The 23,633-nt window shown below is 35.9% G+C and overlaps 1 protein-coding gene across 1 annotated transcript; it reads left to right on the forward strand.

The window, feature by feature from the left end:
- The first annotated feature begins 163 nt into the window (after window positions 1–163).
- LOC123551828 (DNA-directed RNA polymerases I, II, and III subunit RPABC2-like) lies at window positions 164–20,891 on the forward strand. The gene is made up of 5 exons (XM_045341037.2): window positions 164–319; window positions 16,807–16,873; window positions 17,527–17,657; window positions 18,957–19,028; window positions 20,470–20,891. Exons 1-5 carry the CDS (start codon window positions 291–293, stop codon window positions 20,558–20,560), a joined length of 390 nt encoding a protein of 129 aa, XP_045196972.1. The 5' UTR covers window positions 164–290; the 3' UTR covers window positions 20,561–20,891.
- Window positions 20,892–23,633: the final 2,742 nt, after the last annotated feature.

Here is a 23,633-nt window from a genome sequence, read left to right on the forward strand (position 1 = left end):
GGCTCTTTGATTTCAGTTTGGTGATATATCTTTCTATACTATTCCCCACTAACCCGGATGCTGTAGCGGATAGATCTAATTTTAATAACAGTAAAGTTATGGCCACTGTAAACTATTTTCTTTCTAGTATATTTAGAATGCTACTCCTTATTTCTCGTGGGATTGGTACGGAACGTTACGGGATATAGCTATGACCACATGAATCAATGACGTATTGTGCATGTGGTGAAATAAGTGGCATTTTGTTTTCACATTTTCTCTCAATTTTCTCAAGTAATCAGATTTAAAAGATGGCAGATGATGACCATGACATGGACAAGTATATAATTAGCCGTATTTGTTATAAATTTTGGCTGTTCTGATTTAATAATTGTAGAACCTCTCTTGTTATTCATAATTGCAGGGTCTACACACGGGTGGGGTATTTTTGTAGCTCCACTATTATCTTATTTGTAGTTTAGTGTTTTTTTCCACTATTTTGGGAATGGGGCCGGAGCCTTTACAATTGGGAAAAATGCGTCGTTAAACACCCAGATTGGGATTTTATATTTCAGAATTAATGAACTAACAACACTTTTTAGGCAAGTTTTATGGTAAGAGATATTACAGTTATCATATTCATTCATTGAAATATCAAAAAAAAAAACCAACTCGTACAAGCAAATATTCATCTCTCATTGAGCTTGTAATACAACAGACATGACGACTGTATCTCGTGTTTCATTTTAACGTTAAGCAGGGATATAAATTAGGAAGTGTCTAGGGGTACGGATCCGTACCTCTAGAATATCTGATTCTAGAGGTACGGATCTGTACCTCTAGACAAGCCTGTTAGGGGTTTTCTAGGGGTACGGACCGCCTTTTTCTAGAGATTTAGGGTTATTTATATCTTAAATTTTGTTGAAAATGAAATAACAACTAAGTCTTAATAAGTCTTCACTTAAAACTTGGATCTAATTGGTTTACAGATACCAGCCAGTGCTCCAGCTAGCTATTTACAGCAGGGCGCATCGCCCGTTCCGAAATTCGTTCCGCCCTGTTGCCCCGCCAGGCACCCTGCCCGTTTTACAACCATTCATTTCTTTTTTAGCCAAACTTCCCTTTTTTGCCTCAGTGATTATAATACACTGCTTTATTGCACCCCTTTTTATCGAGTGATACACGCCGGGGGGCATTGACATAATTAGCAAACAATTAAACAATTACCTGCTGTAATCGTGCCCGAGGCAGACCATGATATTTTAGACTGCTCCACGAGCATTAAAATCACTGAACCTTAGTGTTAAAACAGTGTGCAAACCAGTCTGAAATCATTATCATTTCGCGCCACCTGTCATAGTGTACTTTCGTTTTCGGTAATACAGTCGTAAAATACCCCTTTATACACAACTGAAACTTAAGTCCAGACAACAGACATTTAAATCTAATTAATAAAAATCGATCACAGTCAAATTTAAATAGGAAAATATTTTTGATTTTATCATTTTACAAGTTTTTGAAATCGAAAGTAGGTTGTCGTCTGCTTTGTGAAATTGCCGACTTTCCATGAAGATTTCTTTGAAATTAGTTTACTAAGATGTAATGACAGGGTACACTTTAATGTCAGATACTGTAAAATGCTGTTAAACTGTCTTTGCATCATAATATTTTTTCAAAAATATTGTTTAAACTGGACATTCGACGACTTTTAGAAAAAAGTGTAACCATATCCGGATATAAAATTTTGGATACCCAGAATATGTCTATTACAAGTGCTAAACTTGCTTTTAGACTGTTGTAAGTTAAAAACTTTGCCTGATTTCATTTATTTAAGTGGAAGTTTCAACTTTATTTTCTGTATATAATATATATATATATAAATATCAAGTAGCCTACATGGAGAAGATGTGTACTGAAATTGTAACAAGTAAAATAGGCCTAAACACATAGATATTGTTATTCAGTATTCAATTACAAAGAAATGTTACAAGTTGAAAATGAATGCCAAGTAAAATACAAACAGCAGAATTTTTAGTTAATAAATTGGTGCATTAGAGATGACAGACATAGCCTATTAAAAGACCATACCTAAAGTGTGCCAAAAAACATGCCTAAATTATGTCAAATTCCATGCCTAAAGTATGTTAAATGCACTGTATGCATGGACCAGTTATATTTTTTTCCCGGGGGAGCACGGTCCCGGACCGACCACCACCCCAGAAGTGCCCTTTTCAGTGCCAGCACCCTGCCCTTTTTCAATCCTAGCTGGAGCACTGCCAGCGTTCGTCCCGATTGTTTACCTTCTCTTTCAAAACCTAAATAACAGAGGAACTCCAAATGAATACACTGTTCTGTGCTGATAGGAATTAGTTTGTTGTCAAATAAACTGTTAATAACAGCTAGATTAATGAATGAATCTATCCCTTCAATGAATTCTATTTGAAATTCAGCAAATAAATAAATAAATTAGGCATAATAATATGCACCAATCTATTTTGTTATTTAACAATGTACATTGTTGTATAATGATAATCGGCACGGAACTGATTGTTTAATAATCAATTAAGCGACATTAAGTAAAAGAAACTGTTCGTGAAAACGTCCCATGTATCTCGTAACGGCTACCAAATGTGTGAAAAACATAAATACACTAAGGGCTAATTATCAATTAAAAATAGTTTTTCCCCAACATACTTCAAATTATTTTGTTTAATCTTTATATCTTTTTTTTCTGCCAGGTCGAAACTTCGTGATTTATTTGGTGTTCCTCGGTTATTTACGTTCCGAAAGGAAATGTAACAAATCGGATGAATGTTGTTATCTGTAAACCATTTAGATCCAAGTTTAAGGTGAATTCTGATGAAATGTTATTTGTTATTTCATTTTCAACAAAATTTGAAATGTAAATGACCCTTAATCTCTAGAAAAATGGAGGTCCGTATCCCTAGAAAACCCCTAACAGGCTTGTCTAGAGGTACGGATCCGTACCTCTAGAATCAGATTCTAGAGGTACGGATCCGTACCCCTAGACGCTTCCTATAAATTAGCAGGGGCCCAGCCCATGGCCCCTAGATTTTGGGCTGGGTCTCTAAATTGTTAGAGAAAATGCGCATATACCTAATGTTAAACATTCATTCTTTTACAGTCTGGGCCCCTAAATAAAATAACTAGTTTATATCTCTGTTAAGTCTTACATGTAGATCGTTACCTGAATCAGTCATCACTGACGCTATTATTGTTAGTTTTTCTTTTTTACTTTCGGTTTCAAATTGAATAGACATAGCCATTGTAGGTGTAATAATCTGAGTGGTAAACGAATCTGTAGTTTTAAGGTTTGTCTGATAAACAAAACATCTAATTTGAGGTACTTTTAGCGTCACTTTTATTGATTTTCTTTGTATATAATACTTACAATAATATTTGTAGATGGCATGTTTACGATCAGCAGATGCTTACATTATCATGCCTTTCAATGACGCGGCTTAAGGGGAAGTAACTACAATTGACTGTTCACAAAACAAAAACCATTTACATAAACACCAAAGTAATGTATTTCTGAACCTACTTTTCGTGTCTTGTTGTTAAAATTTTCAGGCATTTCGTCCATTTGAAAAAAATGGGATGTATTATGTTTTCACCCTTTACAGGCTGGCGGTAGGGTAGTGTGACTGTGGCGGCAGGAAAAATCAGTTTCCACTCAATAACTAGCTTATTTTAAATCAGAGCTGAATCAAACTTGTACAGGGCTCCAGATAATTTTTTTGGCCTATGAGTATTTACTCATCATAATTCTTGCGAATGAGTAAAATGGTAAAATCTGAAATTGACTAGGAGTATTTTTACTCCTGAAAATTTTTAAATGAGAAAAAAAACAGAAATGAGTTTTATAACATATTTATTGGGTGTAACACCCATGAATTTGTTTGCAGTTCAGTTTCAATTCAGCATTCAAGTTTTTGCTTCTTTTTCTCCAGTGGTTTGCTTTAGCTTCACACTCACTGCCAAATCCAATAGATTATTCAATATACCTTTAACAATGTTTTGGGAATCATTTTTTTGTTGGTTTAAAGAATACATAGCACGTTTGTTCACTTCATACATTCTTTGAAAGAGGCATGTCAGGGTTTTTTTTTATTCTATAGCAGAGGCCGAATATCGGCCTCGTCCCCCAGCCGAGGATTTCCCCCACAGCCAAGGATTTCCCCTACCGCAGTCGAAATTCCCCTACGTCCGAAATTCCCCCCTCCAAAATCGTAAACAAAGCAATGGAGATTACTCCCAGCGATTTTCCCGACCGAATATCGGACCCGTTCACAATTGCAGACGGTCTTTCACAATTTTCAATGGGTGTGGAAACCTTTAGAAATAGTAGAAAAATGTTTGAAGAGCGTTCAGTGGACCCGAGGTTCCGGTTTTGACCAGCGAAAATCGATAAAAACTCGTATCTGACCCGCACATAATATGCCGTGGGCGTCTGCTTGTCTCGCGGTAATACTCTTTGATGCGTAACAAGTTCGAAAGCTCTGCCCCTTGTCAATCAAAATCCCAGTGAACTTCATACTGTTTGTCGACACCAGCGTAAGTATGACAGTAGGCGGAGCGTCGTATGTTAATTAGCTACTGACAGATGTCAATCACGTCACGCGCCGACTGACACGTGGTTATCATCAGTATGTAATATAGATGATTGATAAACAATGCAGCGTCAGATTATTGTGTTTGTACCTCTTGTTAATTAGCGGTAATATGTGTTGTTAATTTAAAGTAATTATTTTATGTGCTTGATTCGATTAAATAAGCCGGTCGGCCGTTACGCAAATTTATTATCTTTGCCGAGGTATTTTGCTAGAGCAAAATAAAATATAAATGTTTTAAGTAATCAGATATTATAAGTATGGAATAGTTCTGGTGAAAAGATGAAATTTAAAACGGGTATTTTATCAAGAATTTTTAATGTTTGCTTTCGTTTTTTCATATTTGTCACACGTTTTCGCGATCGTGATTTTCGGACTTTTTTATCCTTTCTTACAAGATTTTCTAGTACAATTGAAATAAAAAGCCAACAAAAGTATGCATTTAATAATAATATGATGACTCTTGCAAAAGCAACTCTTATTTTAAAGCATTTTTTGTGAATAAAAGCATGTGACCTTTAAATATTCAATGATTTGAGCATTTCAACTCTCCCCACCCACCTTGTTACAATGATAAGTGAACATTAGTGCAAGTCCATCTATTGCTAAGTGACAGTGTGTATAGTTGCTAGAATATGTAATAAAAACATAGTTTAAAGTGTTTATTATGCATAATTGTAAATTCCCCCCTGAGTGAAAAAATTCCCCAAAACTGCTCATCGCGCGCTATTTTCTTCCCCCAGTGACAGGCTGGGGCCTCTTCCCCCAGTCGTAAAAAAAAACCCTGCATGTTGTTGTTTACTCCACACTGGAAGTTGATATTTTAAATTGACACCGCTTTAAAATACACTACCTTACCATCAATATTAATTCCCAACAATTTGATTTACGCACGAACTGAGTGTATAATGTAGTTTAACCTAGGTTTATAGAGTACCATTCAATGCCTGTGTATGTTCAATGTGGCAGAATGAATGCCCATCGGGCTCTGTTATGTAAAGCATCCAGCCGATTCAGATTTTGTTTACGCTAGTAAAAAGTAATTGCATGCGTTTCTGTAATTTCATGTACGTTTTTATACGCTAAAAATTTAGCAGACATGCGTATATGCATTATTTCAAAGCGTAATTTACGCTAATACGCATCTTATCTGGAGACCTGCTTGTATTACATTTTGTATCTCTATTAAATCTAGGCCAAGTTCGATAACCAGCCTGTTTGGACCAGTATCTCCAGAGTTATGGCCCTTGAATTGGTCAGATATGCCATAATTGACGGTGTCCACCCGATAATTATGTCTTGTATTGTTTTTGCCCTGTCCGTTCGTCCGTCCGTCCGTAAGTCACACTTCATTTCCGATCAATAACTGGAGAACCATTTGACCTAGAACCTTCAACTTCATAGGGTGGTATGGCTGCTGGAATACTGTAAGTGTATTAATATTAGCGGAGTACTAATTTTCACGCTATTCGCGGGAACGGGCATGCGCTAATTCATGTCTAGCGCTAATATTAGACTGAAATGAAAGGCTCTCCTAATAAAAAATAACATTTATCTATCGATAATACCGTAATTACAATGCAAGAAAACACAGAGAAATACATATTTATTGTGTAAATATGACAATAACTGCATTCCTAACTAATATTCTGCAGCATGTTTCAAGTAGAATAATCAAACCTGCTTGTACATTAGTGCAAAAGTCATCTATTATTGTAAATTTAGTTGCCTTTATTTCTATCTTCGCCATTGTCCGTAAACATCGTATATAACACCTTCGAAGTAGATCGCCAGTTTGTTTGGTCGCATTAATTACGAGTGTTACCATAACATTTTACTGCTTTGATAACCAAGTGTGAATTTGAAAACAAACAATTATCACCATTCTGCACTGCATACATGTACAAAGTGTAAATAAAATATAATGGAGATAATAACATTTATTTAATACTACTTACTAGTACGAGATTTTTCCGTGACAGTATAAGAAGAAAGAAGAAAGAAACAGATCAACATGTATAATATATATATAAATTGCTTTTTATTTAAAAAAAGACTTAATACATATGCAAACTTTATTAAGTAATATTTTTTAATGAAAAAACGTGTATATATAGTCCCGGGCAGAACTGCTTCATACAACAGTCATGTTCGGGTCATTCCGTATTTGTTCGGAATTTTGTGTTTCAGCTGTATCGCCAATTGGCAATTTTAGCGCTGCTGATAATGCGCTAATACACGTACGCGCTAATATGTCGAAACTACTCAATTTTAGACTGGTGTTTACGCTAATATAAGTACACTTACAGTAGACGACCCCTATTGTTTTTGGGGTCACTCCATCAAAGGTCAAGGTCACAGGCGCCTGAAGTTCCTGAACATTGAAAACCATTTCCGATCAATAACTTGAGAACCACTTGACCCAGAATGTTGAAACTTCATAGGATGATTTGTCATGCAGAGTAGTTGACGCCTATTGTTTTTGGGGTCACTCCATTAAAGGTTACTTGAGAACCACTTACCCAGAATGTTGAAACATAATAGGATGATTGTTCATGCAGAGTTATTCTCTGAGTAGATGACCCCTATTGTTTTTGGGGTCACTCCATTAAAGGTCAAGGTCACAGGGACCTGAACATTGAAAACCATTTCAGATCAATAACTTGAGAACCACTTGACCCAGAATGTTGAAACTTCATAGGATGATTGGTCATGCAGAGTAAATGACCCCTAATGTTTTTGAGGTCACTCCATTGAAGGTCAAGGTCACAGGGGCCTGAACATTGAAAACCATTTCTGATCTAAAACTTGAGACCCACTTGATCCAGAATGTTTAAACTTCATAGGATGATTGAACATGCAGAGTAGATGACCCCTATTGATTTTGGGGTCACTCTGTTAAAGGTCAAGGTCACAGGGGCCTGAACATGGAAAACCATTTCCAATCATTCAATAACTTGAGAACCACTTGACCCAGAATGTTAAAACGTCATAGGATCAGGCTTGGGTAATCGAATACAGTAATAATACTGTAGTTGTAATCACCTGTAATTGATTACTCAAATGCACTAGGATGATTGAATATGCAGAGTAGATGACCCCTATTGATTTTTGGGTCAGTCTATTAAAGGTCAAGGTCACAAGGGCCTGGTCATGTAAAATCATTTCCGGACAGTATAAACTTGAGAACCTCTTGACCTAGATTAGAATGTTGAAACTTAATAGGATGATTGGACATGCAGAGTAGATGACCCCTACTTAGTTTGGGGTCACTTGATCAAAGGTCAATGTCACAGGAGCCTGAACAGTAACTTGAGAACCACTAGGCCAAGGATGTTGAGACTTAGCGGGATGACTGGACATGCCAAGTAGATGATTCCTATTGAAGCCAGCCATCAGTGTCTCTTTGACTTTTGCTCCTTTCCCCTATTGACTTATTGCCTATACGTCTTTGCATTGGGGGAGATATGCGCTTTTTGTGCCCCCCCCCCAATGAGTGGTGGGGGCATATAGATTTGGTCTTGTCTGTCTGTCCGTCCGAAGTTCGTGACGCGCCTAGCTCGAAAAGTATTTGATACGAATTGATGAAACCTTGCATGAGTGTTTATCATGATATGAACTTGCGCACCTCCTATTTTTCGTCTGGCTCTGCCCCCTATTTTCAGAGTTATGGCCCCTGAAATAGTCAAAAATGCACATTTTCACCTTGTGACACGCCTAGCTCAAAAAGTATTCGATATAAATTGATGAAACCTTGCATGAGTCTTAATCATGATATGAACTTGCGCACCTTCTATTTTTCATTTGGGTCCACCCCCTATTTTATGAGTTATGGCCCCTGAAATAGTCAAAAATGCACATTTTCACCTTGTGACATGCCTAGCTCAAAAAGTATTTGATACAGATACATGAAACCTTGCATGAGTCTTGATTATGATATGAACTTGTGCACCTCCTATTTTTCATCTGGCTTTGCCCCCAATTTTCAGAGTTATGGCCCCAGAAATAGTAAAAAATGAACATTTTCACCTTGTGACATGCCTAGCTCAAAAAGTGATATAGATTCATGAAACCTTGCATGAGTCTTAATCATGATATGAACTTGCGCACCTCCTATTTTCATTTGGGTCGGCCCCCTATTTTCAGAGTTATGGCCCCTGAAATAGTCAAAAATGCACATTTTCACCTTGTGACATGCCTAGCTCAAAAAGTATTTGATAATTATAGATTCATGAAAAACTTGCATGAGTCTTAATCATGATATGAACTTGCGCACCTCCTATTTTTCATTTGGGTCCGCCCCCTATTTTCAGAGTTATGGCCCCTGAAATAGTCAAAAATGCACATTTTCACCTTGTGACATGCCTAGCTCAAAAAGTATTTGATAATTATAGATTCATGAAAAACTTGCAGGAGTCTTGATCATGATATGAACTTGCGCACCTCCTATTTTTCATTTGGGTCCGCCCCCTATTTTTAGAGTTATGGCCCCTGAAATAGTCAAAAATACACATTTTCACCTTGTGATGCACCTAGCGCAAAAAGTATTTAATATAAATGGTTGAAAACTTGCATAAGTTTTTATCATGATATGAACTTGCACACCTCTAATTATTTGGCTGGCTCCACCCCCTATTTTTAAAGTTATGGCCCCTGAAATAGTAAAAAAATGCACTTTTTCACCTAATTATGTGCCTAGCTCAAAAAGTATCAGATGTAAATTCAGGAAACCTTGCTGGAGTCTTTATCGTGATGTGAACTTGCACACTTGGCATTCCTCTTGAGAATCTTAGCTCTTATTACAGAGTTATGGCCCGTGAAATAGCCAGAATAGTGGATTTTTTGTTTGTGATGCTCATAGCTCAAAAAGTAAAGGGCCTAGAATAATGAATCCTTTTCATAAAATGATTGTTGAGGCTATACCCCATTAAGACTGCAAACATTTGAATTATTGGCCCTCATTTTATGACAAATGTACCAGTGGGGTGCACACCCTGTGTCCTACAGACACATTCTAGTTTACAGAAGCATCTTCTGGTTAAAGTATTTTGTATCAGAACTAAACAGAATGTGTATCTCTATAAAATCTAGGCCAAGTTCTATAAGGCCAAAAAAAAAAATGTATGTTTCCTGTGACATGCCAGAAAAAATATTGTAGGCAGGTCGATTTTTTTTATTATTTTTTTTTTAGGATAGAGCAGAATTCGCATCTTTACGGTAGTAGAATTCCCTTGTCTTTGCTTTTGCCTACTGTCTTATCAATACATATATGTCTGTACTAGATGGTAGATGCTGTACACTTTAAATACACAGCTTTTTATATACCCTTTGGCTTTTAGTCAAATTATTAAATACATGCCGTCAGAATATTTCGACATATGCACCTTTGGTTTTCCGTTGGTTCAAGCCTAGCTTAGAATTATGATTTTTTATGTGAAGTTTAAGGCAGGGGTGTAAACTTTTTTTCACACCACTTGCCCTGCAGGACTAGTAACCACTAAAATCTACTCGCCCTTAGTGAACAGTCACTTGCCCTTATAATTGACATGTTTAATATTGTCACTTTTATGAAAGGAGTATTATACATGTACAATAAGTAAATTTTAAATGTAACACACAGTAGACAAATACAATTCTCTTGCACACTACATTTCCTTTTTAAGGAAGCATATTTGTTCTTCTTAAATTTCCTTTTTACAGCAGACATTTTTATTTTTCTTTCCTCTATTTTTGTCAGCAGCACCAGCCAGTTGCTCTCCAAAATAACTGCAGCGATAGTAATAATAATTAAAGTCTATCCCCTACCGTATTTTCCCAAAGTCTTGGGACAGCATAAAATATTTAGTTAGTTTCATTTTCTCAAGACTTATTTCCCGAAAATAATTATTTTGAAAAGTGTCCCAAAAATATGGACACAATTATCATCATCCGCACACCTGTTGTGAAAGCGGAAAAAAAAATTATCGAAAATTATTCTGTTTATAAGCTAAGTAATTGGCCTTGTTTTCATCATTAATTAACAACCTCCAAAGAGCTAAAAGGAGTGTGTCGGTATCATGGCATCTGAAGTGGAGATCAAAGCGGTATAGTTGCCCGAGATTGTCTTGGCATTACGTCATGTTTTCTCGCCATGTGAAACATCACTGTTTGATCGTACCGCCTCGCTTCTTAAATCAATAAAAAAGTTTCTTCTTTAATTTTTTAAAAGCGAATGTGCAATATCACGAATAAAGTGTAGTGTCAAAAATAATACTTGTACGAAGATTCATTATTTAAAACTTAATTAAAAACTGCAACAACATCATACTGCTTTATTCTAAAGCCACATTTCTATTTACATTCACGATGTCACGTAACCTATTCTGCCGCGCTAAATCTGTTTGCGAAAAATCGTTTTACTCCATGTATTTAAATTGCTGCCGCTTTTTCATTAATTAAGATTTTTTCGGCGACGCCGTCTAAATTCGTTTTCGTTACCTATGCCACGTGACTTCAGTTTGCAAATCAAACTACTTGATAACGCATTATAGATAATTTATCAAAATGGAAGATTTATGCAACACTTTGCCTGATTGGACGAGAGTGTCAATTTCTTTCACTCTGTTGATTGTGCTACGCTGAGTGAAATGTAGACAAAGCGTTTATCCTAAACGACGCTGTTCACGTTTTTAAAGCTAACTTTGGCTCAGTATATTTAGCAAGAATATTGATATTTCTCAAAATGATAAGTAAGTTTAATAAATATGATAAAAACCTGTTCAATACCAACATATATCAAATTAAAGAAAGAGCTGAATACGGTCTGCGTATCACATGAATAAGGGTGTGATAAGAGTCTTTTATGTAGGGAAGTGCTTTTTAAAAGATTTTCCTTGTTACAATTGTCGTCTGTATATAAAAAGGTTTCTTGCTTTTGTGACTTATTCAGGTTGCATATTAAAATGACTACTTGTTTGCTTTAATATATTTGTTATAAATTATTTAACTGATTTATTATATATGAATATTTTTCTTTAGTATGGTATGCAAATATTGAACTCAGTTGAAATCTGTTTTATTATATATATGCTATATAATGACTGAATCTCGTTACACTGAAATGAAGGTACGCTGCATACAGTTTATCTATGTGATATGACTATGGTCAAACTTTGCTTATGAAACAGAAATATTGAAATAATTACAAATGTATGTTTTGCTTGACCTTCACTTTTTTATAGGTGTGACGTCATTGTCCAATGATTCATGAATAGCGAATATGCTATTTGTTATAGCGGGATCAGTTGGCCTATTTTAGAAATAAATAAAAATAATAAATAAAAAAATCCCTTAATTGATTTTTTCTCATGTATTCTAATCAAACTTGATTTGTAGCATCTTTATTAGGCCCGCAGCCAACTTTGTTCAGCTGGGACATTTGACCCCTTTTAGGGGCTGCTAGAGCTAAAACTAGATGTGCCTTTATACAGCGTCTCATGAACAGCTTGGTGGATCTTTGTCATACTTGGTCTGGAGCATCATTATAAGGTCCTCTTCCAAATTTATTTATATAGGAACTTGGACCCTATTAGGGACCACTATAGCTAAAAGTAGATATGCCATTCTTCACATTAACCACTAAAATGTAATGGATTTTTATCAAACTCGATGTGTAACAATATCGTAAGTTCTCCTGCCAGGGGTTTTTTTTACGACTGGGGGAAGAGGCCCCAGCCTGTCATTGGGGGAAGAAGATAGCCCGCGACGAGCAGTTTTGGGGGATTTTTTCACTCAGGGGGGAATTTACAATTATGCATAATAAACACTTTAAACTATGTTTTTATTACATATTCTTGCAACTTTTAGCAACTATACACACTGTCACTTAGCAATAGATGGACTTGCACTAATGTTCACTTATCATCGTAACAAGGTGGGTGGGGAGAGTTGAAATGCTCAAATCATTGAATATTTAAAGGTCACATGCTTTTATTCACAAAAAATGCTTTAAAATAAGAGTTGCTTTTGCAAGAGTCATCATATTATTATTAAATGCATACTTTTGTTGGCTTTTTATTTCAATTGTACTAGAAAATCTTGTAAGAAAGGATAAGAAAGTGCGAAAATCACGATCGCGAAAACGTGTGACAAATATGAAAAAAACGAAAGCAAACATTAAAAATTCTTGATAAAATTTCATCTTTTCACCAGAACTATTCCATACTTATAATATCTGATTACTTAAAACATTTATATTTTATTTTGCTCTAGCAAAATACCTCGGCAAAGATAATAAATTTGCGTAACGGCCGACCGGCTTATTTAATCGAATCAAGCACATAAAATAATTACTTTAAATTAACAACACATATTACACAATACAGCATAAGCTGTTATCGCTAATTAACAAGAGGTACAAACACGATAATCTGACGCTGCATTGTTTATCAATCATCTATATTACAATCTGATGATAACCACGTGTCACTCGGCGCGTGGCGTGATTGACATCTGTCAGTAGCTAATTAACATACGACGCTCCGCCTACTGTCATACTTACGCTGGTGTCGACAAACAGTATGAAGTTCACTGGGATTTTGATTGACAAGGGGCAGAGCTTTCGAACTCGTTACGCATCAAGGAGTATTACCGCGAGACAAGCAGACGCCCACGGCATATTATGTCCGGGTCAGATATGAGTTTTTATCGATTTTCGCTGGTCAAAACCGGAACCTCGGGTCCACTGAACGCTCTTCTAACATGTTTCTACTATTTCTAAAGGTTTTCACACCCATTGAAAATTGTGAAAGACCGTCTGCAATTGTGAACGGGTCCGATATTCGGTCGGGAAAATCGCTGGGAGTAATCTCCATTGCTTTGTTTACGATTTTGGAGGGGGGAAATTTCGGACGTAGGGGAATTTCGACTGCGGTAGGGGAAATCCTTGGCTGTGGGGGAAATCCTCGGCTGGGGGACGAGGCCGATATTCGGCCTCTGCTATAGAATAAAAAAAACCCCTGCCTGCTATTTTGTTACAAATGGGGATAGGGACCAATTTAGCTAAAAATATAAACACGTTTAATGACCTCTTCTCATGAACCGCTTCCCGAATCTTCATCAAACTACTGCTGTAATTATTCGTCTAAGGATAAACGAAACAAAATTGCAACCCTACGAAACCTTTGCGAAAAATTAAAAGAGAACCATTTAAATTGTTAAAGTGCGGTGTTTAGTTTTGCAATTTGAAAAATGTTAGATGAAAGATGAATGTTAGATGAAAAATTCATAAACTTCTTTCCTTATTACAATTCGCCGACCATCATTTTTAAAGATATTTCTTGTTAATTCTGTTTTTGAGTCGGCTAAAGGCTGAAAGCCTTTTGACAAGTCCTTGCTATCCAACGATTCTCTAAATGGACCAAATAACACAGTGAAGGGATGTAGTTCCATTAGATTTCTCAAACTTCAAACAGTTCACTGCATGAATGAAGTTAAGTTGTGTCAATTCCCTTTGCTATGACCAATATACGATGTAATCTGTCATATTTATGACTTGTAATTGTGCAATTCTCGAATGTAACTCATTAAGCATAAATGTGCATTTTAAGAATTGCGCAGGCTTACAAAGCTTGGGTAACATCCAGCGAAAGACAAAAAATAGTTCCACAGGGCTCCGGATAAGATGCGTATTAGCGTAAATTACGTATAGAAATAATGCAAATACGCATGTCTAATAATTTCTAAGCGTATAAAAACGTATATAAAATTACAGAAACGCACACAATGCTTTTTTAAAAACAAAATCTGAATCGTCTGGATGCGTTAGGTAACATAGCCGATCAGCCTTAATTCTCCCACATTGAACGTAAACACGCATCGTATGATTTCTATAAACTTTGCGTGGGTTGAATTTTGCAGTCGGTAAACGGATAAATTATCGGAAGAAGAAGCTCTTACTGGTTTGTTTAGTTACTACTGATATTAAAATGATTTTAATTCTTATTTTTCGAGAAATAAACAAATCGGCGAAACATTAAATTGTATTTTCTTGTAGTTTTTGAAATCGAAAGTAGATCGTCTATGTTTGGCTGCTTTCACGAAACGAAATAACTTTTTTATGAAAAGATTTAAATAAGAGGTAATTTAACCGTAAACTTCAATGTCAGATACTGCCAATTGCTGCTAAATTTCTTCGTATCATCACAATTTGTAAAATATATTGTTCAAACTGGAGAAAAGTGTAATCGTATCCGGATATAATATTTTGGGTAAATATCGAGCTGTGTTATGAAATTTTAAGAAAAAAACTAAAAACAAACTGAAACTGGTAGACTATACTGTCAGTACATCAATCATTAGCCGACTCAGGCCATTCAGGCCTTTGATTTATACTTTCTGGTCAAAAGTCTGAATTTTATGACCATATTATGTATCATTTATTTACTTTAAGAAAGAAATAAGTAATTAAGATCGCGCTGTTTGAAATTTTACAAGTGATTATATGAAAATTCGGCCGTTTTTATAGAATATTGCCTACATTTTTGTAGATGTCTTATTAAAATTATTTTAGAATTCAAACTGTATTTCTTCTCAAGCGGTGTTGAAAATTTGAAGCGATTATATTAAAAAATGAATGCACTAGGCGCGTTTTTTGTGTACGTGTCGATAAACAGAAGTAACGGCGATGTAAATTAAATATTACGATAGATCGCACGTGCTCGTGGAATGGAAAATTACCGGCATGTCGTTTTGAAATCTTTTCGATTCGCGGGTATATTCCAGTCAATCCAGGTATTTTTTCGTGATATAATTTCTGAATTTGGTAAAGTTACGACGTAAAAACCACTCGCCCGATCGGTCGAGTATACAGCGAAGTCCACTTGTCCTATCCAGAATTTAACTCGCCAGTGTACGATGAATGTGAATATAGAATTATCAGATCCTTCCCAAGAAACTGCCTGTCGGTGGGTGGACTTGTTCAAAGAGCTCGATGAATGTCCATCGATCCGATGTTCCTAAATGAGAGCATATAATTTTTTTTCGTACCCGCAAATTTTCGTCCGAAAAAAGTCTAGGTTCGGGGGCTAAAATTAGGGTCGGTCGGGTCACCGGAAACATACATATTTTTTTTTTGGCCTAACAAGCCTGTTAGGACCATTATCACCTGAGTTATGGCCCCTGAATTGGTCAATATTGCCCAAATTGACTCCGCTCGATTAACTATTTATTTTTTTTACAGTTTGGACTGCTACCTTCAGAGTTATGATCCTTGATGGTAAAGACTGACATTTTCTGCTCCTTTAACATGCATTTTTGTTTGGCAAAGATAATTAGTGATACAGTATCTACAGCTTCTTTTTGGGAAGTTGTTGATACTATAAATAGGTTATATAATATAATTATATAACTTTTTAGCTCACCTGAGCACAAAGTGCTCAGTGTGAGCTTTTGTGATTGCCCTGTGTCCGTCGTCCGTCCGTCATCGTCAACAATTTGACTGTTAACACTCTAGAGGTCACAATTTTGGCCCAATCTTAATGAAACTTTGTCAGAATGTTACCCTCAATAAAACCTTGGACGAGTTCGATATTTGGTCATCTGGGGTCAAAAACTAGGTCACCAGGTCAAATCAAAGGAAAAGCTTGTCAACACGGTAGAGGCCACATTTATGACTATATCTTCATGAAACTTGGTCAGAATTTTAATCCTGATAATCTCAAGGTCCGATTTGAATCTGGGTCATGAAGGGTCAAAAACTAGGTCACCAGGTCAAATCAAAGAAAAAGCTAGTTAACACTCTAGAGGCCACATGTATGACCATATCTTAATGAAATTTGGTCAGAATGTTAATCTTGATGATTCTTAGGTCAGGTGAGTGATACAGGGCCTTCATGGCCCTCTTGTTTTATTATTGAGTGTAGGGAAAAATCAAGACCACTTTTCTGTTGTACGACATGCATGTCACTTCCAATTTTTAGATGCATTTAGACCTATCTCTACCTGGTAATGATTTTTTTGTGGACTTTTAAACCAAACAAAAAACAGGAGTTAAGACTGTTTCGAAGAACCAAAATGAAGTATTTATGTTTTTTTTGTGAGCATAAGTTTATGTACCGTACAAGTTGCCAATAATTGTAAGAAATATAGTATTTCTTATGAAAGGACTTTGACTATTGTGCAAGTATTGCTAATATTTTTTAAATGTAAATTTCAGTTTTGATGATGATCTTGATGATGCAGATGATGATGAACCATTGGATGAACATATACAATCTCAGGAGGTAAGACTTGGCTTAAGCCTTATCCCGTACCCTGCTAAATTTCTATAATGAGCTTGTCCATCTTTCAGTTTGGACAGTACCATTATCTGTTAAAAGGGGTGCTTACCAAAAAGATACTGACTGAATGGTGAACAGTGCAGATCATGATCAGACTGCATCGATGTGCAGGCTGATCATGAGCTACACTGGTTGGAAAGGCAGAATCAATCGTGTCCAGCATGGTAAGGGTTAACACTGGTTTGAATCCAGTGAAGTTAAGTTCAGAATAGGATTTTTGTTGAGAACTGAAAATTTCTTGGAAATACAGTGTGACAAGTGATGTAAGGGTTGAATGCCTTTATCTTATAAAAGTTATAAAACAGGAATGTGCAGATTCAAACCCCAGTATGAGCAGGTGGTGAACGTTGTCACCAAAGTTTATTTATTAGGTGCAAATATTACTTGTCTGATTTCTATGAAGCATTTGTCAAGGGTAACGAGTAAACTTTTTCAAGTTGTTTTAGAAATATCTAAAATATAATAAGGAAAATGTGTCAGTAGTTTGTAATTTATTTTGCTCATTTGTTAATAGTTTGCATTGTTTGTGTCAAAAACTTTATTAATTGTGTGCATTAACTGAAATTTAGTTACAGAATGGATCCTATTATTTTCAGGGTGATGGTCAGATGGAAATATTGCCAGCAGACGCAGCACAACCAACTGTGCCTGCTAGAAGAATCACTACACCCTATATGACCAAATATGAAAGGGCTAGGGTTTTGGGTACACGGGCACTACAAATTGCGTAAGTTTCAGATTACAGTGCAGTTTTGTAAATTTTCGGGGGCACTTAACCCTTACCATGCTAATTTTCTTTAAAATAATTGTCCATCTTTCAATTTGGACAGTACCATTAACTTAAAAGGGGTGCTTACCAAAAAGATACTAACTGAATGGCGAACAGTGCAAATCATGATCAAACTGCACAGATGTGAAGGCTGATCATGATCTACACTGGTTGAAAAGGCAGAACCAATCCTGTCCAGCATGCTAAACTTATCCTTATGTTTGGCCATTCAAATATCCGTTGGTCCATCTGAATGTTTCATGCATGTCTTGAAAAGTATTTGACCTTGTACTCCTGGGTTTTTATGTGGAATTTTACTCAAACCAGAGTTATGTCTCTTGACTTAAGTCAAGGACCTAAAAGTTTGTGTTGAGGGTATCTCAAAAAGCATTTGACCTGGAGTCATTAAACCTTATAGGAATATTATTCAACATGTGAAGTTGGTTTTGCACTAAGAGGTCTTTATTTTGGATTTCACTCGGCCAACCCAGAGTTGGCTTGTGACTTTGTCAAAGATAAGCTTAGAGGGCCTGAAAGTTTGTGTTGCACATTTCTCAAAATTATAAAACCTAGAGTCATGAAACATTAGGATTTTGTTTTATTATGTGCAACTGATGGCCTGTTTGGAAGTTCACGCTGCCAGACTAAATAATGGTCTTTGACATAGTAAAAATATATTGAAAGGCATTTGTTAATGCCCTTATGAATATTTCATTTGATGGGAATTAAACATAGTAAGTGTGACATAATTATCAGACAACAATAGTTGCGCGATCTGTAGATATGAAGCAGTATGGGGGTAATAAGGGTTGAAAATACATGTATATAAGTGCTGACCTCGTAAAATGATTCGCTGCACATATTACACAACATTTTCGTCAAATTTCAAGGGGTGATATGAGCTTTCACAAAGGGAAAATATAGCTATTTTTGGCTAGGGGAAACAGCCTGTATTCGGCTGCAAAAAAGAAAGCACTGATTTGATTTTGGATTTAAGTTTTGTTTGAATGTAGAACTTAAGAGCATGGAAAAACAGACTGTCATAAACTGCTTACCAAACAGCTGATTGATTGATCAATGTCATTGGAAGACAAGGAGTAAAATGAAAATCAACAAAATTTCAAAGTTTATAAATGCTATTTGTGCATCAGATAAGCCTTTTCAGTGTTTAAGTTGTAGTCTGCCTAATTATTGGTGTTGTTTAGCACAAATCTTTGGTGATAGTATAATGATTATATTTTTTTGTTGCATGAACAGAATGTGTGCACCTGTGATGGTCGAGTTAGAGGGAGAAACAGATCCACTGATTATTGCTATGAAAGAACTGAAGTAAGTATTCGAGTAATTATGTCTCCTACCACACAGTGGTGTGGGAGACATATTGATTTACTCTGTCTGTGTGTCACAAAGCTTGTCTGCACTCAGTCAAACATTTCTCATCCGATCTTCACCAAACTTGAACAAAATGTATTTGCCAATAAGTTCTCGGCCAAGTTCGTTAACTAGCCAAATTGGCCCAGGCACTTCGGAATTATGGCCCTTGAACATAATTACCGATACAGCGATGTAGATCAGTTACTCCAACTCCAACAGATACCAATAGGCTGCAAACAGTATATATTATAAAGACAGACTTCCTATTCAGATGATTAGGCACTGGCGCCAGAACAGAAAGAAAATGCCTCTGTACATGTTATACCCTACTCCTAGGTATTCTATAAGAAATATGGTCATGAACGGGAAAATATACTAACCCATTTCAATCGTACATTTAAACTTAATCGCGCAGTTAGGTGAATGGGTACCTAGTATATTGAACAAGCGATAATTTATCTTCCATCGTGCACCTGTCACATTGTCTCAATATTCCATATTGCTGAGATTATCAACATATTTTATGCTTTCGTCAAAGTTACAGAAAAAGCTTACGTGACGTTCCCTAATGAACATCTGGTCTAGAGGTCACGGCAGTGTGCACATGTTTGGCGAAATGTAAACAAACAAAAACAGAATTTAAAAAAAAATCACAATTTTACACTAAAACTCGAAATGACGAATGAAATTCATCTTGTATATAATCTTTAATTTGAAATCGTACATTGGCCTGCATCTGTTCTGTTTATTTTATTCATTTTGCACATTTATGCTGCATTTTCACATTTTAGCGAACACATGTAGTAAAATGACGATTGACATACATTTTCACAACAGCCAATCAGAATGTTTTGTAATCTAGAACGGAACTTCACCAGGAAAGTTCAAGCAAGTTTTTTGTGTAATGTTGAAATAACTATAAACTACGCATTGTTTTTCTAAGATAAGATGTATTGAAGAAATGTGACCGGTACACAATGGAAGATAAATTACCACTTGTTTGATATCCATAGTACACATTTACTGAACTGCGTGTTTTAGGTGTGAAATGCGCGATTGAAACGGGTTAGTATATTTTCCCCTTCATTACCATGGTTCTTATAGAATACCTAGGGATGAAGCAGGTGTGAAAACTACTATAAATTAGGTAAAGTTTGTGTCATTGGTTTACAACAGATATATACGCATTCTCAAGAATACACTCTTCCTGGTTCTTTTTTTTTCTGGAGTTAATAATTTATAATTTTCATGATTGTTTTGAATTTGGGCATTGCTCTGTTAACGATTACTGGAGAAAATAAATAAATTACGATGTTACCTACTCTACATGTATATGTAAAAATACAAATACAAAATTTATGCTTCTGTCTCCAATAAAAAGATTTTACTATTTCAGAGCCAGAAAAATTCCAATGATTATCCGGCGCTATTTACCAGATGGCAGCTTTGAAGATTGGGGAATAGATGAACTCATTATTACAGAATGATATTGTGTATTAATGTTTTTGGAGACAACAAATATTTTAATACTTACTTGTATGAGGGAAATGAAACACAGACTGTTTGAAAGCAGACTTGACTAGATAAAGTTATGACCTCAAATTAGTAGGTTTTATACGAAGTGGAATGGCTAACTGTGTGATGTATGGTTAGATATTTTGTCACAGACAAGTTAACATTTTCATCATATACAGATCTGTGGAAGGCTTGTGTTAGCCATGTTTTCATTTATCTTACATTCAAATGTAAGACATTGATTTTATTATCGCTTTCATTCATCATTGTACAGATCATTGCTATTAAAAAAATAAAGCTACAGATTGCACTTTGTTTAATTAGCTCGTCCGATTTTTGAAAAAAATCTACGAGGAATTGTTGTCACTTATCGTCAGTGTCAGTGTTGGAGTTGGTTAAATTTTAAGCTCAACTCAGTCAACTGTCACGTAGTGACAAGGTAAGCTTTTGCGATCAGCCCTCGTCTGTCGGTGTCCGTCCGTCCATCCACAACTTTTTGTGAACTCAGTTGAGACCACATTTTGCTATTGATTTTAATCAAACATGCACACAACTTGTATTGGCATCATATCTGGGTCCCTTTCGAAAAATGGCCAGGTCCCGTCATGGGTTCCAGAGTTATGGCCCCTTAAAGGGCCAAAATTTGCTATTTTGGCTTGAGCACGATAGATTATTCAGCCTTGCACACACTTGTATTAGCATAATATATCGGTTCCTTTCGAAAACTGGCCAAATCCCATCATGGGTTGCAAATTTATGACCCCTTGAAGGGTCAAAATTTGCTGATTTGGCTTTTGCAGCCATATAGAGTCTTCATTTATGGTTTGATTTGATACAAACTTGCAAAATACATGTATCTTTAAAAACAATATATCTTGGATTCCATGATGAATCCAGCAGATCCAGTCATAGGTTCTGGAGTTATATCCCCTGATTCTTCAATCAGGAAAGAAACCTGAAAGAGCCAAAATTTGTTAATTTTTACCTTTTACATTTGATTTTAACTACACTTAAGTCACGGCTACTAAACGCTAGCGCCACCACCAAATTGTGGTGATAAGGAAAAGAGCTATTGACATTTCCGTGGTGCAGCTATCGCCCGTTTCTACTTGTAAACACGTGAGTAAAATTTATATTTTATCTTATATTTTCATTGATAATTTTTTTTTCGAAAATCGGAGAATGTAGTTCCGTGTAACAACACTTTTACAACAGGTTGGCTGTGATTTCATTAAAATATTATGCAAATTTTGGTGCCAGGAGCTTTTCTCCCAATTTTGACAGTGGCATATTTTCATATCGGCCAGTATTCGAACACCATTCCGATGATAAGACACACTGTAAGAACATACCTGAGCATGCAAACGGTGTAGAATTGAATTACACGTATACCCATACACCAAAGAATTACGAAAAACAGTAAAAAGTTAAAACACACTGTTTTTGAAAGTGGTGGCGCTATCACTCAAGTGGTGGCGCTATACAGTAGTGGTGGCGCTGTTGTATATGATTATTGGCTGATATATTCAATTTTAATATTTAATATATGAAAATGTCTGACTGCAAGCCACGGAAATTTCTACAATAATCGATGTTATCAACCTATCCCATACTACACCTAAATTACGTTACTCAACAAAATACATGTAGTAACCCCTACATGATCGCGAAATAATCTACATATATATGGATTCAGATCTAGGCTCTATTGATCAATCATATTTAATCGATTGGAATTGAAAATGTACTGTACTCACTTTTCAGAAACAATTGTGAAAGTAAGGTCTTTTGTTTACAATGACATGCAAACGACGTATAAAAACAAAGGGAAGTAACTTTCAGAATCTTAATAAAACAAATAAATTCTACACTATCTTCAGATTATTTCCTGGACACAAATCTTTGTTTGAAATAAAAGTATTGCTACTATTTTTCATGACCTGAATTTAAAGTACACTTACGTTTGTATTTAGGTAGAATATTTAAAGGTTAGAAATAATTCTACATTAACATTTTAAACAAAGGAAAATATTTACTTTGACTACAAGAGTCCCAAGGGTCTGTGAGTATTTTGTTCTTTTTTTTTTCTTGGATTGAGAATGTTCATAAAGGTAAATAAACTATGATCGTGTTTTTCTTTCTTTAATAACATAATTCCGTGCAGAAAAATTATCTGTTAGAGAATGTTGGTGTTTGTTTTGTTCCGGATGCGTCAGCAGTTCGTATTACTGAATGCCGTAACAGCGCCACCACTACTGTATAGCGCCATCACTAGAGTTATAGCGCCACCACTTTTAAAAATCCTGGTATATTTCTTCTAACCCGAGATTCTGTTATTCATGGTGTATGCATATATAGTTATTTATCATTTCTACACCATTTGCATGCGCATGTATGTTCTTACAGTGAATCCATTCATCGGAATGGTGTTCGAAACCTGGCCAATATGAAAATGTGCCACCGTCAGATTCGGGAGAAAAGCTCCTGACACCAAAATTTGCATATTATTCTAATGAAATCACAGCCAACCTCTAGTAAAAGTGTTGTTACACGGAACTACATTCTCCGATTTTTGAAAAAAGTTCTATCAATAAAAATATAAGATAAAATATAAATTTTACTCACGTGTTTACAAGTAGAAACGGGCGATAGCTGCACCACGGAAATGTCGATAGCTCTTTTCCTTATCACCACAATTTGGTGGTGGCCCTAGCGTTTAGTAGCCGTGTAAGTTTCGATAAGATCTCAGTGCCTTTCGAAAACTGGTTAGAGTCCTTCATGGGTTCTAGAGTTACTGCCCCTGAAAGGCGCAAAATTTTCTAATTTGGCACTTTCAGCCATATAGAGATTTCATTTCTGCTTTGATTTGATACAAACTTGCACAGAATGATGATCTCTAGGCCAAGGTCACCCTGTCAAATAAAAGGAAAAGCTTGTTAACAATGTAGGGGCCACATTTATGACCCTCTCTTCATGAAACTTGGTCAGAATGTTCACCTTGATGATTCCTAGGCCAGTTTTGAAACTGGGTCATGTGGGGTCAAA

The sequence above is a fragment of the Mercenaria mercenaria genome, chromosome 4 (assembly GCF_021730395.1).
Source record: "Mercenaria mercenaria strain notata chromosome 4, MADL_Memer_1, whole genome shotgun sequence".
Classification (NCBI taxonomy): domain Eukaryota; kingdom Metazoa; phylum Mollusca; class Bivalvia; order Venerida; family Veneridae; genus Mercenaria; species Mercenaria mercenaria.

Bases quoted from the DNA above. Each gene is read 5' to 3' on its own strand.
- LOC123551828 (XM_045341037.2), top strand. From the start codon at position 291: ATGGCAGATGATGACCATGACATGGACAA. The intron at 320-16,806 runs GTATATAATTAG...TGTAAATTTCAG, and splicing joins GATGACCATGACATGGACAA to TTTTGATGATGATCTTGATG. The intron at 16,874-17,526 runs GTAAGACTTGGC...TATTATTTTCAG, and splicing joins AACATATACAATCTCAGGAG to GGTGATGGTCAGATGGAAAT.